General features: G+C 35.6%; 1 protein-coding gene and 1 pseudogene across 3 annotated transcripts in view; both read left to right on the forward strand.

The window, feature by feature from the left end:
- LOC114943642 (uncharacterized) overlaps positions 1-15,816 on the forward strand; it is a 139,029-nt gene that overhangs the window by 113,624 nt on the left and 9,589 nt on the right. For all 3 annotated transcript variants that reach the window (XM_085480953.1, XM_085480955.1, XM_085480954.1), the window contains 2 exons: positions 10,272-10,390; positions 10,549-10,695. In XM_085480953.1, coding sequence (XP_085337079.1) covers positions 10,272-10,390; positions 10,549-10,695 — 266 coding nt within the window. The remainder of the gene's footprint in view (positions 1-10,271; positions 10,391-10,548; positions 10,696-15,816) is intronic.
- LOC146723879 (uncharacterized) lies at positions 13,468-15,490 on the forward strand (annotated as a pseudogene).

Raw genomic sequence — 15,816 nt, forward strand, 5'->3', positions numbered from 1 at the left:
AAAATGGCAGAATACAAAATAAACCCTGGTTCTGCGAAGAGATTAAAGAACTCGCAAAAGAAAAAAAGCAATCATACCTAAGATATAGGAGCAAGGCTATCACATATGAACAGTATAAAGTAGTAAGGAACAGAGTCAATGCTGCAATACAGACAATCAAACAAGGATATTGGGAAAAATTCTCAGCAGACATGGAACATGACCTCTATGGAGCGCAAAAGAAAGTATGGAGCATGTTAAGAAACCGGAAAAAACCAGTCAACGAGTACGTACAGATCAACACCATCAAATCAAAGGAATGGGAAAAGCATTTCAAAACGCTATACGAAGACACAGAATGAACTGGAAGAACCATACAGGGACAACGAGGAATCAGATTACAGTATCACCGAAGGAGCGATCCAACAAGCAACCTGTAAGCTGAAGAATAGGAAGGCACCAGGACCGGATGGAATAACAAATGAAATGATCAAGTATGGAGGAGATGCCCTGAGGAAAGAACTAACCACGTTATATAATAATGTTATAAAATTCGGAAGACCACCCACACAATGGAAAGAAAGTATCACAATCACCATACTCAAAAGAGGAACTAAAGCAGACCCAAAGAATTATTGAGGAATTACTTTGCTAAGCGCAGTCCTGAAGCTGATGACAAAAATCCTAGCCGAGAGGACCGCGCAGACAGGGATTTGTGAAGAACAACAAGGTTTTAGGCGGAACAGATCCACGATAGACGCGATATTCATAATACGACAAATAGTGGAAAAGGCTATAGAGTACGACAAAGTTGCATACATGTGCTTCGTAGACCTAACGCAGGCGTTTGACAGAGTCAGACTGAAAAACGTTTTGGAGAAGAAGGATAGACCCCAGAATTATAACAACCATCAAGGAGCTCAATACGAACAACAGTACAATAATAAAAGCAGGTAGTGAACATACAAAGAAAATACCAGTACCTAACGGAATAAGACAAGGAGATAGCCTTAGCCCGATACTGTTCAACTTAATCATGGATGAACTGATTAAGGAAGTCAAAACGGCGGGAAGGGGGTATCGAATGGGCAAGGAAGCTATTAGAATAGTTTGCTATGCCGATGATGCCGTCATCATCTTAGAGGATGAAGATGATCTACAAAGAATGGTATATAAGTTCGAAATAACTCAAAAAAACTCAACATGGTCATATTCGTGCAGAAGACTGAATCACTTGCTGTGGCAAGGGAGCCGAGGCGCTGCAACCTAGCCGTATATGATAAGCCAGTAAACTAAGTCATGAAGTTTAAATACCTCGGAGTAAACATCACAAGCGACAGAGACATAAAGAAGGAAGTGAGAGACCAAACAACCAAAGCATCAATGATCTCGGGATACCTAAGAGATATCGTATGGAGGAATAAATACATGACAATCGAAAGCAAGATCAGAATCTACCAAACGTGTATCAGACCGATAATGACATACGCAGGAGAAACAAGAGCAGAGACAACGAGCACCAAGCGATATCTAAGGACAACTGAAATGAGAATACTCCGAGCAACTATGCGATACACAAATTACGATAGAAAGACAAGCGAGGAAATAAGACAGGCGTGCGGAGTCCAAGACGTAGTAAGATGGATAAAAAGGAGACGCAGGGAGTGGATAGACCACGTCGACAGGATGGAGAACGACAGAATACCTAAAATCGTAAAAATGAACATACCAAATACCAGCAGACACGTGGGAAGGCCACCAAAGAGGTGGTACGAAAGCTGGACTTCGACATCACAGGAAGGATAAAGGGACAGCGTGTGTTGAGAACGACAGGACTAAGTCCTAACAAACGAAGAAGAAGAAGAAGTTTGGTTTATTTGGATGATATTATCATTTTTGGAAAAGATTTCTTGGAAATGTTTAAGAATCTTAAAGAAGTATTTTTACGATTGCGAGAAGCAAATCTTAAAATTAATCTAAAAAATGTATACTTTTGCAAAAAAATGTCAAATATTTGGGACATGTAGTTTCTGAACAGGGCGTTACTACAGATCCGGAGAAGATTGCTGCTGTAAAAGATTGGCCAGTGCCACATACCAAAAAGCAATTGCGTAGTTTTTTGGGGTTTTGCTCATATTATAGAAAGTTTGTTAAAGGTTTTTCTTCGATAGCTAAACCTCTTTTTGCATTAACAAAGAATCAAGTTAAATTTCTTTGGAACAATGAATGTGATAGTGCTTTTGAAAACTTGAAATTAATGTTATCTTCATCCCCAGTGTTATCTTTTCCAAGAGGAGAAGGTCAATTTATTTTAGATACCGATGCTTCCAATATTGGAGTAGGTGCAGTCTTATCACAAATACAAGATGAGAGAGAAATGGTTATCGCGTATTTTAGTCAAGTTCTTAGCAAAACTGAGCGGAATTATTGTGTAACTCTTCGAGAATTATTAGTAATTATCAATGCTATTAAATTTTTTCGACATTATCTTTTAGGTCGAAGATTTTTTATTCGAACTGATCATATTTCCTTAAAATGGCTTATGTCTTTTAAAGATTTGGAGGAGCAACTAGCTCGTTGGTTGGAAAGACTCCAAGAATACGACTTTGAAGTACAACACCGAAAAGGAGAGTCTCACAAGAATGCCGATGGATTGTCCAGACGACTATGTGAGACTTATGGTTGTGAATATTGTGCCAAAGTTGAAGAAAAGAACAGTAAAAAATGAAAAAATTATTGCCCGACTCATACTCCAAGGAGAGGATCTAGAGGATTGGCGAAAAGATCAAGAGGAAGATCCCAGTATTGCCATTATTATTCAAGGAAAAAGAGAAGGAACACGTCCACTTCGTTCTAAATTGATGACCCATGACATTTCCGCTCAGATCTATTGGACGTATTGGGATGCATTAGTTCTTCGGAATGGAATCCTTTACAAGAAGTGGGAAACCTCAAATTTGTAATTTAGTTTCTTCAATTAATTGTTCCTCGAAAACGAGTGAAAAAAATCCTTGAGGAAGTATATGATTCTTCCTCGGGAGGTCATTTTGGAATAAACAAAACCTTGGAAAAGATTCGACAACGCTTCTATTGGGCGACTTATAAGCAAGACGTTGAAGATTGGTGCAAGTCTTGCAAAGTTTGTGTTTCGAAGAAAGGCCCCACAGGAAAAGGAAAATCTCCTATGCAGATCTATAATGTCGGAAGTCTTTTTGAAAGAATTCAAATGGATATTCTAGGTCCACTTCCAATAACTTCTTTTGGAAACAAGTATTTGGTTGTCATCGAAAATTGCTTCACTAAATAGGTAGAAGCTTTTCTCCTGAAGAATATTAGAGCAAAGACAGTGGCAGAAATCTTCATTAATGAGTTTATTGCAAGACATGGAATACCTTTAAAAGTACATATCGATCAAGGGAAGAATTTTGAATCGAAACTGTTCGCTGAAATAATGGAACTTCTCGGTATTAGAAAAACGCGGACTACTGCGTTGCATCCTCAGTCTGATGGTCAAGTCAAACGACAACATCAGACAATAATCAATTATCTAGCGAAATATATTTCACAAAATCAAAAAGATTGGGATCTATGGATTTCCATGTTTCTTCTAGCTTACAGATCTTCGAAGCACGAAACCACTGGAATGACTCCGCAAGATCTGTAAGCTAGAAGAAACATGGGAATCCATCGATCCCAATCTTTTTGATTTTGTGAAATATATTTTGCTAGATAATTGATTATTGTCTGATGTTTTCGTTCGATTTGACCATCAGACTGAGGATGCAACGCAGTAGTCCGCGTTTTCCTAATACCACGAAGTTCCATTATTTCAGCGAACAGTTATATTTCGCTCGAGGTCTAAGACTTGCAGTGGATCTATTACGAGAAAATGTTCCTAGATTAGAAGAAAAAGAGCCGTCTTCGATAGAAAATTTCGCTGGTACTCTCAGAAGAAAGTTAGATGAAATCCATTCCAAAATTAGAGAGAAGATGAATATTAGATCTTCTAGGGTGAAGAGTTGGAACGATAAGGGAGTTAGGTAGATTCTTTTTTAAGAGGGAGAGAGAGTCTGGTTTTATAATGCTCGAAGAGTTAAAGGTAGAGCTCCCAAGTTACAAAATAATTGGGAAGGACTTTTTTCTATAGTGAAGAAGTTCAATGATGTGGTGTATTGCATTCAAAAGACACGCAGACATAGGAAGAAAGTGGTTTATGTGGATAGATTAACTCCATTTATAGAAAGAAATATTGTTAATTGTTAGTTCAGAGCCCGAATAAAGATTTTTTTTGAAAATCAAAGAACTTGTGTGTGTGTGTGTGTGTGTGTGTGTGTCTGGGAATGTGCGCATTCTCTTTGTTGAGTTTGTACTGCGTGAGGAATGTTTTTCTGTTCCAGTTGGAAATCTTCGAGAGAAGATTTGCTTTAGTCTTCAGAAGGTGAAGGTTCTTCAGAAAGATTTCTGTGGACGGAGCTGACACCTTCCAGAAGGAGACTTCCCATTTGCTTTATTTCCACGGTTGTTAATTCTTCAACTAATTGTAAGAAGATCATCTTATCGTCACAAGATTGTTCTTCGCCAGGAAGACTGTCTCTCTCGTGGTTTCTGACTCGTGGTTTTTCCACGAGATAAAGGGCAAATACCGAGACAGGGACTAGAGGCGTTCATGAGGAATGTAGGGTCCGGGAAGTAACTCCCCTCCTTGTCTGAGAATTTGACGTTTCTTCGGAGGATGGTTCAGCGGGAGCAGTGGAACAACGAGGACAGCAGGGATTTTGCTCAGCTGGTGCAGGGAAAAGTCTGGCCAACTTTTCTCAGGAGACACCATTTGGGTGCGGAGAAGAACAGGACAAAGCCCGGTAACTCGTAGCAGCAGCTCGAGGAGGGCAGGATTCGTACGGACGAAGACGTGTAAAGTGGGTTCAGGCGTTTTGCTCGACCACCCAAGCAGCAGCTTGGGAAGAGCAGGAGACTCGTCGTTCCTCGAGAATCAGCATCAGAGTCCTAGGTTTTCAGAGTCTCCGTGTTAGATTGTTGGGACGGTAATCTTAAAAGAAGGGTGGCAGCGCTGCGCCCCTGAATCTGCACCCTCATCCCTTAAGACGTTTCCGGGAGATCGTCGTCAAGAGAGTTGTTGATAAACAACCTTCAACTTACTTTTGTTTATCGTCGCCATCTGTCAATCTTGGTCTAGCTGTCAAGTCCGATTGACGTTACGAGACCGCAGACACAATTTTTATTAATTATTACAAAATACAATTTATCTTCTTTGTATTTTCTCTGGGTCGACCCATTAAAAACTTAACTTGTGTTCAAACGAGTCTTCATTTCATTTCGCGCGCGAGTGAGAGTGATTGTGTGTGTGACCGCACGAGAGGCGTCCAGGAGGCGCAACAATATATACATATATCAAGACTCTGTAATATTAAATACAAATAAGAAAGGCCTAAGGGCCATACGCGGATGTTTCTTGCGTACATCTCCAACGAAAATTACTTTTTCGTTGGAAATAAACGAAATGTGCATAAGTCACATATTATTCTTGGTTTACTACCAAGACTTTAAACATGAAACAGATAATAATTCTTAAGATTCGCCAGTAATAATTAATAAAAATCTCTCCTCAACGTTAAAAGTCGACCAAACTGGCAATCATTTATTATAAATAATTAGTTGAAATACAACGTTTCGGCTGTCATTGCAGCCCTTTTCAAGTAAATCTATAAAAAGTTACATAAAAATAATTTTAATTTTGATACATTTCATCGCAACAATTAATTATAAATTCATATCGAAAGTTTCCTAAGGATAGTCTTGATAATGTGAGATTGTTAATAGCGTGCTCGGTACACAAGTTTTTGAGTAGACAAAAACATGCGTGCTACATGAATAGATACATATTTAATAGGTATTCTGAATACTCAAAATTTTTGAAATTAAACAAAAATATTTTTGTAACAAAAGCGGATAAAGGCCAGGTTACGGTGTTGATGAGTCGGACAGACTATGTGGAGGAAATGAACAATTTATTGAAGGACGTTTCCACTTATAGATTACTCAATAAGACATCACTGAATGCATTGAACGCAAGAATTACTTCTTTGTTAAAATCTTGGTTGGACAATAAACTGATAGATGAGACCACATACAAACATTTGAGATGTACGAATGGTAATTTGCCTCGGGGCTATGGTTTATCAAAGATCCATAAAGCAGGTTACCTTCTCCGTATCATAATTTCAACGGTAGGAAGTCCTGCTTATAACATTGCAACCTTTTTGAGTGAGATACTGTAAAATGCAGTCAAAAAACCTCGATCTCATATCAAGGATAGTTGGTCCTTTGTGGAAATCATTAAAGATAAAAACATTGACGATAGTCAGATGATGATTTCGTTAGACGTGACTTCACTTTTTACAAACACCCCGTGAGAATTAATCAAGATAGCAATAGAAAACCGATGGGACGACATCTCACAATTTACTTTGTTTAACCTTGCGCAGTTTTTATACGCCATAGACACTGTTATGCGCTCAACTAGTTTCGTTTTTGATGGTAAATTTTACGAACAGGTTTTCGGTTCTCTTATGGGGTCTCCTTTGTCTCTAATTTTGTCTGACATGGTTATGGACGATTTGGAATCATATTGTTTGCGTCAATTGGATTTCGAACTCTTTTGCTATTTTAGGTACGTCGATGATATTGTTGTGCCTCCGGGAAGGCACGGAAAATTTTGGGGTCTCAGTCGACTGAAGGATGAGGATCCTAGGATCGTCGGGCGTCTCCACTTTAACTAATTCACTTGTTTATCTGAATAAATCTTTTATTTCACTTATTTCTCGAGTTGGTTTAATTATGTCTAATTATGTCCCACCTGAGTGGTTAGTTAAGTATGCTCGCACTCGATAGTTAGATTACAGGTGATAGTTTGTATTCTGCGGCTTGTCTTCGACTCGTAGTTAGGTTCTAATTAGTGACTTGACTTTTCGGATTTTTGTTAGCAACTGACTTCATCGCCTCGCTCTCCGTTCGCGGTGGTCTCCTGCCCTTTTCTACATCTTTCGGGAGAAGATGTAGAAAAACTCTTTCATTGGCTAATTTTTATTCACACGCTTTTATCTAGGTGCAAGCAAAGCAGGTTGAGTCTTCGCTTACGATCCGTGGTTTTCGGTGTAACGCTTATATTTCATCGCGTTTGCGTCTTTTCGCGATAAGCGCTTCGCGAGAGCGTGAGAACGTTTCTCAAATGATTGCATAATAGCCGACTTACTAATTTATTATTAAAACTATATTTAATATAATACAGTTATAGTCATTCGGACTATAACAATATTTTTTCAATTATTCCGAAAGGAAAAATAGAGGATATGCTTGGGATTTTCAATGGTTTTCACACTCGACTTAAATTTACATCTGAATTAGAGAACAATTTTTCTCTGAGTTTTTTAGACACAAAAGTTATACGTATTGGTGGCAAACTAACGACTAATTGGTTCCGTAAACCTACGTTTTCAAGTCGATATATAAATTTTCTATCAAGTCATCCGATGAGATGTAAACTCAGTGTCATCACAAGCTTAGTAGATAGGGCTATTTTACTCGCTGACCCTATGTTTCACGAAGAAAACATTAATATAGTCAGAAGAATTCTTCGTAATAATTGTTACCCGTTAACTGTTATAAACAAAAATATTAACAAAAGACTTAGGGCAATTAAATTTGGCGGTAATCTTAGCTCATGCAACCGAAATAAATTTGATGCGCAAAATTGTATGGTGTTGCTTTACATTAGAGATTTGAGCGAGAATATTACGCGTTGCATGAATAAAAATGGAATTGATGTAGTATATATATACCGTTCCAAAAAAATTAGACACACTGATAAAAAGAGGAAAAGATAGGATAGACAACTTAAAAAGAACCGATGTCGTATATAAAATTGAATATGCGAATTGTGATTCTACGTATATTGGACAGACAAAGAGACATTTAAAAACGCGCATCAAAGAACATCGAAATAATATCAAAAAAGACACTACATTGCATTCAGTCGTTAGTTTGCATCGGACTTGCAACGATCATGAGTTCCGTTGGGATTCTCCGGTGATCTTGCATCAAGAAAAACAAACAAGAAAAAGAGAAATTGCAGAAATGTTTTATATAAAAAAACAAAGTAAAAAGCATTAATTTACAGAAAAATACCGAGAATTTTAGTGAGATTAATGATCGTGTTCTTGACGCTATTTAAATTATTTTTATTTTTACCTATTTATTTATTTATTTGACTTTGTTAGTAGGTTTTAGATTGCGAAAGACACATTAGGTTTGTCTCGATTTTTTAACGCGTATTGACTAAGATTCTTGCCAATTGTTAACATCTATTTATTTCTTGCTTACTTCTGTCAATTCTACATTGTTCATTAAAACAATGGTGAATGTTGTCGGAGGTATGCAGTGAATTTGATTTACTGTATTAATTTATTTTGCATTTTCTCTTGGTATGTAACATATTTTTGTATATGAATTTATAATTAATTGTTGCGATGAAATGTATCAAAATTATAATTATTTTTATGTAACTTTTTATAGATTTACTTGAAAAGGGCTGCAATGACAGCCGAAACGTTGTATTTCAACTAATTATTTATAATAAATGATTGCCAGTTTAGTCGACTTTTAACGTTGAGGAGAGATTTCTTTTTTTAAACATGAAATATCTCATACTTGAGATTTAATTTTATAAACCCATATACCCCCCTAAAGAAATAAAGAAATAAACGCGAAAGAAAAATATAAATCCGAAAGTCACTGAATCGGGAATCGAACCCGAGAATCAAAATAGATCTTATTTGTACAATTGTATGCAGCGCAATAACTCATCAAAATATTTTCTTATATAAAAATGGTACACTAGAATTTTCAGCGAGTATTTTCTCGCCTCTGACGCCACAATCCAACATGGCCGCAGCGAAGAGTCAGGAGCCTTAAGAAACGTGTAAAAAAATTTGAATCAATCAACGCGTGAGATTTGTTAGGCTTTGACAGTATAAAATATAAAAATGTGCGAGATTTTTGAAAAATGACATCAAAGTATAATAAACTCTTATATTCTTATAAGTTTAACATTCTACAAAATTAGATCAGTTTTGTACAATCAATCGTGTTATTAGAGCAAAGCTCCATTTACCCTCGACTTTTGCATTTCAGTCTATACTCTATTCCTCCATAACAGAAGTTATCGTAATAATTATTGTATCTATCGATACCGAATTTTGCACATACGAGGGCAGTCCGATAAGTACTTAGCCTCATCGCCCGATGGTGCCAGTATCGCAAGAGAGTTTTACTATCGTGTAGTACATTCTCGTAGACGGCTACTGTTAAAATTTCAGCCGAATCGTAGTTTTGTTTTGACCGCGTGTGGAAGCGGGCGTGTCCGCGGATTTTAGAAAAATGGAAAAAGAGCAATATCGGTCGGTGATTCGACTCTTGTTTTTGGAAGGGAAATCGCGCAGCGAAATCAAAGATTCTTCATTTCGACATCTTTGATTTCGCTGCGCGATTTCCCTTCCAAAAACAAGAGTCGAATCATCGACCGATATTGCTCTTTTTCCATTTTTCTAAAATCCGCGGACACGCCCGCTTTCCACACGCGGTCAAAACAAAACTACGATTCGGCTGAAATTTTAACAGTAGCCGTCTACGAGAATGTACTACACGATAGTAAAACTCTCTTGCGATACTGGCACCATCGGGCGATGAGGCTAAGTACTTATCGGACTGCCCTCGTACATAGAGATACTCATTTAGATGTTTTTTTTATCAAAAAAGAGATTTAAAAACATTTACAAAAAAAAGTTATCAATGGAAAACTTTTACATAGACTTGCAATGGAAAAATTTTGTAAACAAAACACGTGAAATAGAATTTTTCAATACAAATATTTGCATAATTTGTATAATGTGCAAAAATAAGCGTGATTTTTGCATTACCACTTAATGTTAAAATGTAATAGAAAATCTTTGTAGACAATAAAATTGCTTCGCTTCATATTATTGCCTAGAACTTGCTAATGTGATCGCGAAGCGAGCAGTAGAGCCGATCTAGTACAATTTTATGTAAAGTTAGAAACGGATTACAGTACGAATTATTAAGAATTTTCTTCCGCTCGTAGAATCCGTATTATTATTATTATACATATTTTGTTTGTCTCGTACTTTGATAATGCAAATACATTAACAAAGACTCTTTAATGAAACTGCGATGATAAAAAATTGCCATGATTATTTCAGGTGTATTCAGTCTGCTTCAATTGGATCTCTCAGCTAATTTTCTTCAGAAGTTTCCCACCAATGCGCTAAGACACTTAACAAATTTGAAATTCTTAAATATTTCCGACAACCTGATTACTGTGAGTATCTTCGCAGATAATGCTCAGTTATCATCAATGTGTAAATATATTTTGCTATCATATTGTTTCTAAATTTGCAAAAATTTTATTTCAGCGACTATACTGTATTTATCTTTTATCTTGACAATCTACAAATAACTTTAATTCATTTTTTGCAGGAAATAGAACAAAAATATTTATCAAGCTTGACTGAGCTGCAAGTTTTAGATTTGAGCCGAAACAATATAGGTCAGCTCGGAATTAATACATTTTCCAATCTCTCTGCTCTCACTAGACTGGATCTGAGTCTTAATGCGCTGCGCACGGTATGTTATTATATTCACATAACGAAAAAGATCACGCACTCCTATAAAAATTCTTATAAAAAAAAACTCACAATTCTTCATAAAAAAAAACCTATTTTCAGTCAATTTACATAAATTTATGATGTTGTAGTTCTTGTGTCCCTAATCAAAAGTCTCCAATTTACAGAAAATTTTTATGGCTATTTTCTGAATTATACTGGCGTACCAAAAATATCGGAACCTCTTAATATTTCGAAAAATGCGCATTTTTTAAAAAAATATTTCATACAAAAGTTGTAGGGTTTTATATGGCGCATTATATAGAGTAATATTAATGTTACTGAATGCTGAATATTGTTGTCAAAATCATGTAAAGATGATAAAATGTATTTTTAAATGGAGGCTTATTTATTGCATCTTGAGCTATAAGATCTTTTGAAATCACGCATCAAGAGCTTTTGAAAACACTGTAAAGTATTTTTTTCATTACGTATTTTCCGAATTAAAAAGTTTGAAAGTTGTATCACCAGTATTAGTATTAGCATTAAAAATGCGCAGTCGCCGAATGATAAGTTGTCCGCTTCCGTCAAAATAAATTTGAAAACGCGTCTTCTTTGTAGACGAATGTCAACACGGCATAGCCTGTGGTTTATTATAAAAACAGACGAATGAGATATACAAGTTGTAAAATATATTGATATATTAAAAGAAATGATAATAACATCGTTGAAATATAAATTGAAGCTGTGATGAGACATCTATTACTGCCTGTAAACATGAAAAAGAAAAAAGTAAGCAGAGAAAATGGTAAGAAATGATCGTTTATTTAAAAAAGATTTACATTTTAAATGAACTCATCTTGGCAAAAGCGGACAAACTTTCAGTCGGCGATTTTATCCTGTGTACGTTACTTATTTGTTCCCCTTTTGAGTACATGTAAGCAATTTATGTTCTATATATGTATGTATACAATTATTTCTTTTATCTGTCTACTCTATCACTCTCAGAATATGTTACATCCTGCTGCCTAAAAGTCTCTCTTCCCCCTCTCTCTTTCTCTCCCCTCTCTCCCCTTCTCCCTTCTCTCTCACCCTCCCCCTCTTCTCCCCTCTCTCTCTCTCTCAAATATCCATATCTTCAAATATAATGTGTTCACTTTACTTAATTATTAAATTTTGTATATATTAAAATTAAAATTAAAATTTGCAGTAGCTGCAAAATACAAAAAATCAAGAAATCAAAAATAGTCGTTAAAATTATAAAAATATAAAACTCGTATACATACAATCTGCAAACAAAATAAATTCAAGATATGTTATTCTTCTGACTATTCAAACCGTCCGGCCGTCGGAGTGTCTCCCTAACGGTGACCATCGTCAGGAAGGAAGCAGAGCACATAAGTGACTCTCTTACCAACACTCAAAGTCACAACAAGATTATATAAATTAAACGTAGAAAAATCCACAAGAATAAAAAAACGGAGAGAGCACTCACCCCGACAGTAAAAACAGAGAGAAGACGATGTTACATGTGACACATCACTCTAACGACTGCGCGGTATTCTACCTCGGCACAGTCGATACATATTTACGCAAAAAAATAAAAACAACTAAAACTTATCGGCGCTCCTATCAAAGATCTAACAAAACCATGGATTTATATGATCACAGAGCTAGATTTTATATTTTTATAATTTTAACGACTATTTTTGATCTCTTGATTTTTTGTATTTTGCAGCTACTGAAGAAGATCCGAAGTGGGTTGAAACGATTAGATTTTAATAAATGAGTTTTATTTGATATCTCATTTTAATTTATTAATTTTGTGCATGACATCCGCACAGGTTCCGATTGCCGTCGATATTTTATTTTATTGTAACACAATAATTCGAGCCGAGTATATAAGTTTTTATTTTGAATTCACGCTGGCTGTAACAATGCGTCCGTTGAAGAATTTCTTCCAATTCGTTGGACACAGTTTTAATTGGAGCGCGGTCAAACATTTGAAGGATTGGATTAAATTAAACAAGAGCCTGATTAGATTAAACTTGCGAATCAAATTCCTAAAAGATTGTTTGAATCATGATATTACACCGTCTCATCTAAAATTTCTTTCACGTTATGTTAATAATTTATGTCATTATAGGTCTGTATAGAAACACAAATTTATTATAAGACGTTCTGTTAAAGATATATTAAAAAATGAAATTCATGACGCTCATAGACAGATTCACAGAGTTAGATTAGATATTTATAAACTCGTCCGTTACATCTCGATTGATCTCCCAGTGTGTTATTGTAATATGTTTTTCGGTGAGCAAAGCGGATCATTACATTATTTTTATAATAAAGAGCAAGTTGGACTGGATGACAAATTTAGATGGCTTTTAGATAAACAAAGTAAATTCAATAACAGGAATATTCGTCTTATCCAATATTATTATACGTGTGCGAAAGATGATAAACACAACATTACATCCTGTATGCCTCACACCAACATTAGTCATTTATCAAATTTGTCTCCAGATTCGAATTTTTCTTTCTCTTTAAAACCATGTGAGTCAGGGCCGTCTCAATCTCTCAGCGTTTCCTTGGACCCGATTTTCTTTGCTTCTTTGATTCCTGTTGCTAATAAAAAAGATAAATGGTTTTTGAATTTATCATTTGTATCTATACCGCGTAAAATTCGAGATTTGTTGTAGTTGGGAGAGAACTTCTGTCTGCCAGTAATGATAAAAATAAAACCACCATAGAATTGTTGAAAAATATAGAACAAAATATTTTTAAACTTCCGGTGGAAAAACGATCTGCGGTCAGAAATAGAGCCTTTCCCATAATAAACAAATTCCATAATTCAATGTCCGAAAAAGTTCACACAAAAAATAATTTCACTAAGGCTTACAAATTGACGGGTAAATTCGTCCAAGATAATCCGGATATTTTATTTATAAAGACGGATAAGGGAAATGTCACGGTCGCGATGGACAGAGATATGTACGTGGATAAAATGTCTGATTTGCTTGCTGACCGGGATACTTATATTGTTGTCAAAAAAGATCCGACGAGAAATCTAATTAATCAATTACACGGATTTTGATGAGATGGAAAATAAATAATTACATTTTGTTAGCAACATATAAATCGCTGAACTGCACGGATGGGGTCTTAGCGAGAGTGGATGGTCTGCCGAAAGTGCATAAACCGAATTGACCTTTACGTGTCATCAAAGAATACACCTCTTTATTACTTTGCAAAATTCTTACACAAGATAATATATAAGGCCATTCCAAAACCGGATTCGGATATTTCTGATAGTTTTCAATTAGTGGATAAATTAAATGGTTTGTGTGTGGATAGTGATGTGAAGCTAGTTTCACTAGATGTTGCATCATTGTTCACTAACGTACCATTGGATATGGCTATTGATAGTTTGATAAACAGATGGGAATATATTGAAAAAGAGTGTACGATTCCACGAGATAAATTTTTGGCAATTCGTTTTATCATGAATTCGACCTAATTTATGTTTAATGATGTTTGTTATCAACAGACTTTTGGCACGCCTATGGGTTCTCCCCTCTCACCGATCATTGCAGATATCACGTTACAAGATTTGGAGAGTAGGGCGATTGCTGCGATTCCGATGTAACTTCCATTTTATTTTAGATACGTTGACGATATCGCGTTGGCGGCCCCACCCTCCATGCTTAATATTGTATTAAACACTTTTAATTTTTTCCATCCGAGATTGCAGTTCACCATGGAGGAGGGGGTTGACAACCGATTGAATTTTTTAGACGTCACCATTATTGCGAACAATGGGAGCATTGAGTTTGATTTGTTTCATAAGCCGACGTATTCAGGAAGATATTTAAACTTTGAGTCGCAGCACCCTCTCTGCCATAAAAAAGGCACCATCATCAGCCTCATAGACAGTTTTTTGGCTCTTTCATCCGAAATTCCATAAAAGTAATTTTGAGTCTATGATTGAAGTTCTTTTGTCTAATAATTACCTCTCAATGTGATATTTCAAACATTACAAACACGGTTAAAAAAGGTTGTTCTTTTGCTACAATAATAAGTTTCATAACAATAGAGCAAATATAAGCAACGATAAGATTTTAACGCAGAAAGAAGTTTCGTACTTTAATATTCCGTATATTAATAATGTATCGAAGAGATTTAACGATATAATACGTGATTTGGATGTCATTCCATCTTATACAGGAATTAATAGTCTCCGTAAATTCATCAAAGTACACAAAGATAAGTTACCAAAGATAAGTTACCATAACAATGTAGTTTATAAAATTGATTGTATAGATTGTGATGCGTCGTACGTAGGGCAGACGGGTAGATTGTTAAAACCTAGGACGAAAGAACATCGCAACAATATAAAAAGAAACGCGTCACAATTATCAGTCATATCAAAGCATAGATTACTAAATCATGATTTTAATTGGGAAGATGTAAAAATCTTAGACGAGGAGCCTTTTTTAGGTAAACGTTTGATATCGGAAATGATCCACATAAAACGTCAAAGGAATAACTTAAATTTACACAGTGATACTGATAAATTAAATGATATATTTGTTCTTTTAATAGAAAAATTTACCAAAATCGAGCTCTGTGATCATATATATCCGTGGTTTTGTTAGATCTTTGATAGGAGCGCCGATTTTTAGTTGTTTTTATTTTTTTGCGTAAATATGTATCGACTGTGCCGAGGTAGAATACCGCGCAGTCGTTAGAGTGATGTGTCACATGTAACATCGTCTTCTCTCTGTTTTTACTGTCGGGGTGAGTGCTCTCTCCGTTTTTTTATTCTTGTGGATTTTTCTACGTTTAATTTATATAATCTTGTTGTGACTTTGAGTGTTGGTAAGAGAGTCATTTATGTGCTCTGCTTCCTTCCTGACGATGGTCACCGTTAGGGAGACACTCCGACGGCCGGACGGTTTGAATAGTGAGAAGAATAACATATCTTGAATTTATTTTGTTTGCAGATTGTATGTATACGAATTTTATATTTTTATAATTTTAACGACTATTTTTGATTTCTTGATTTTTTGTATTTTGCAGCTACTGAAGAAGACCCGAAGTGGGTTGAAACGTTTAGATTTTAATAAATGAGTTTTATTTG

Source organism: Nylanderia fulva, unplaced genomic scaffold (genome assembly GCF_048542155.1).
Source record: "Nylanderia fulva isolate GAGA-0341 unplaced genomic scaffold, ASM4854215v1 Scaffold162, whole genome shotgun sequence".
In the NCBI taxonomy this organism is placed as follows: Eukaryota; Metazoa; Arthropoda; class Insecta; order Hymenoptera; family Formicidae; genus Nylanderia; species Nylanderia fulva.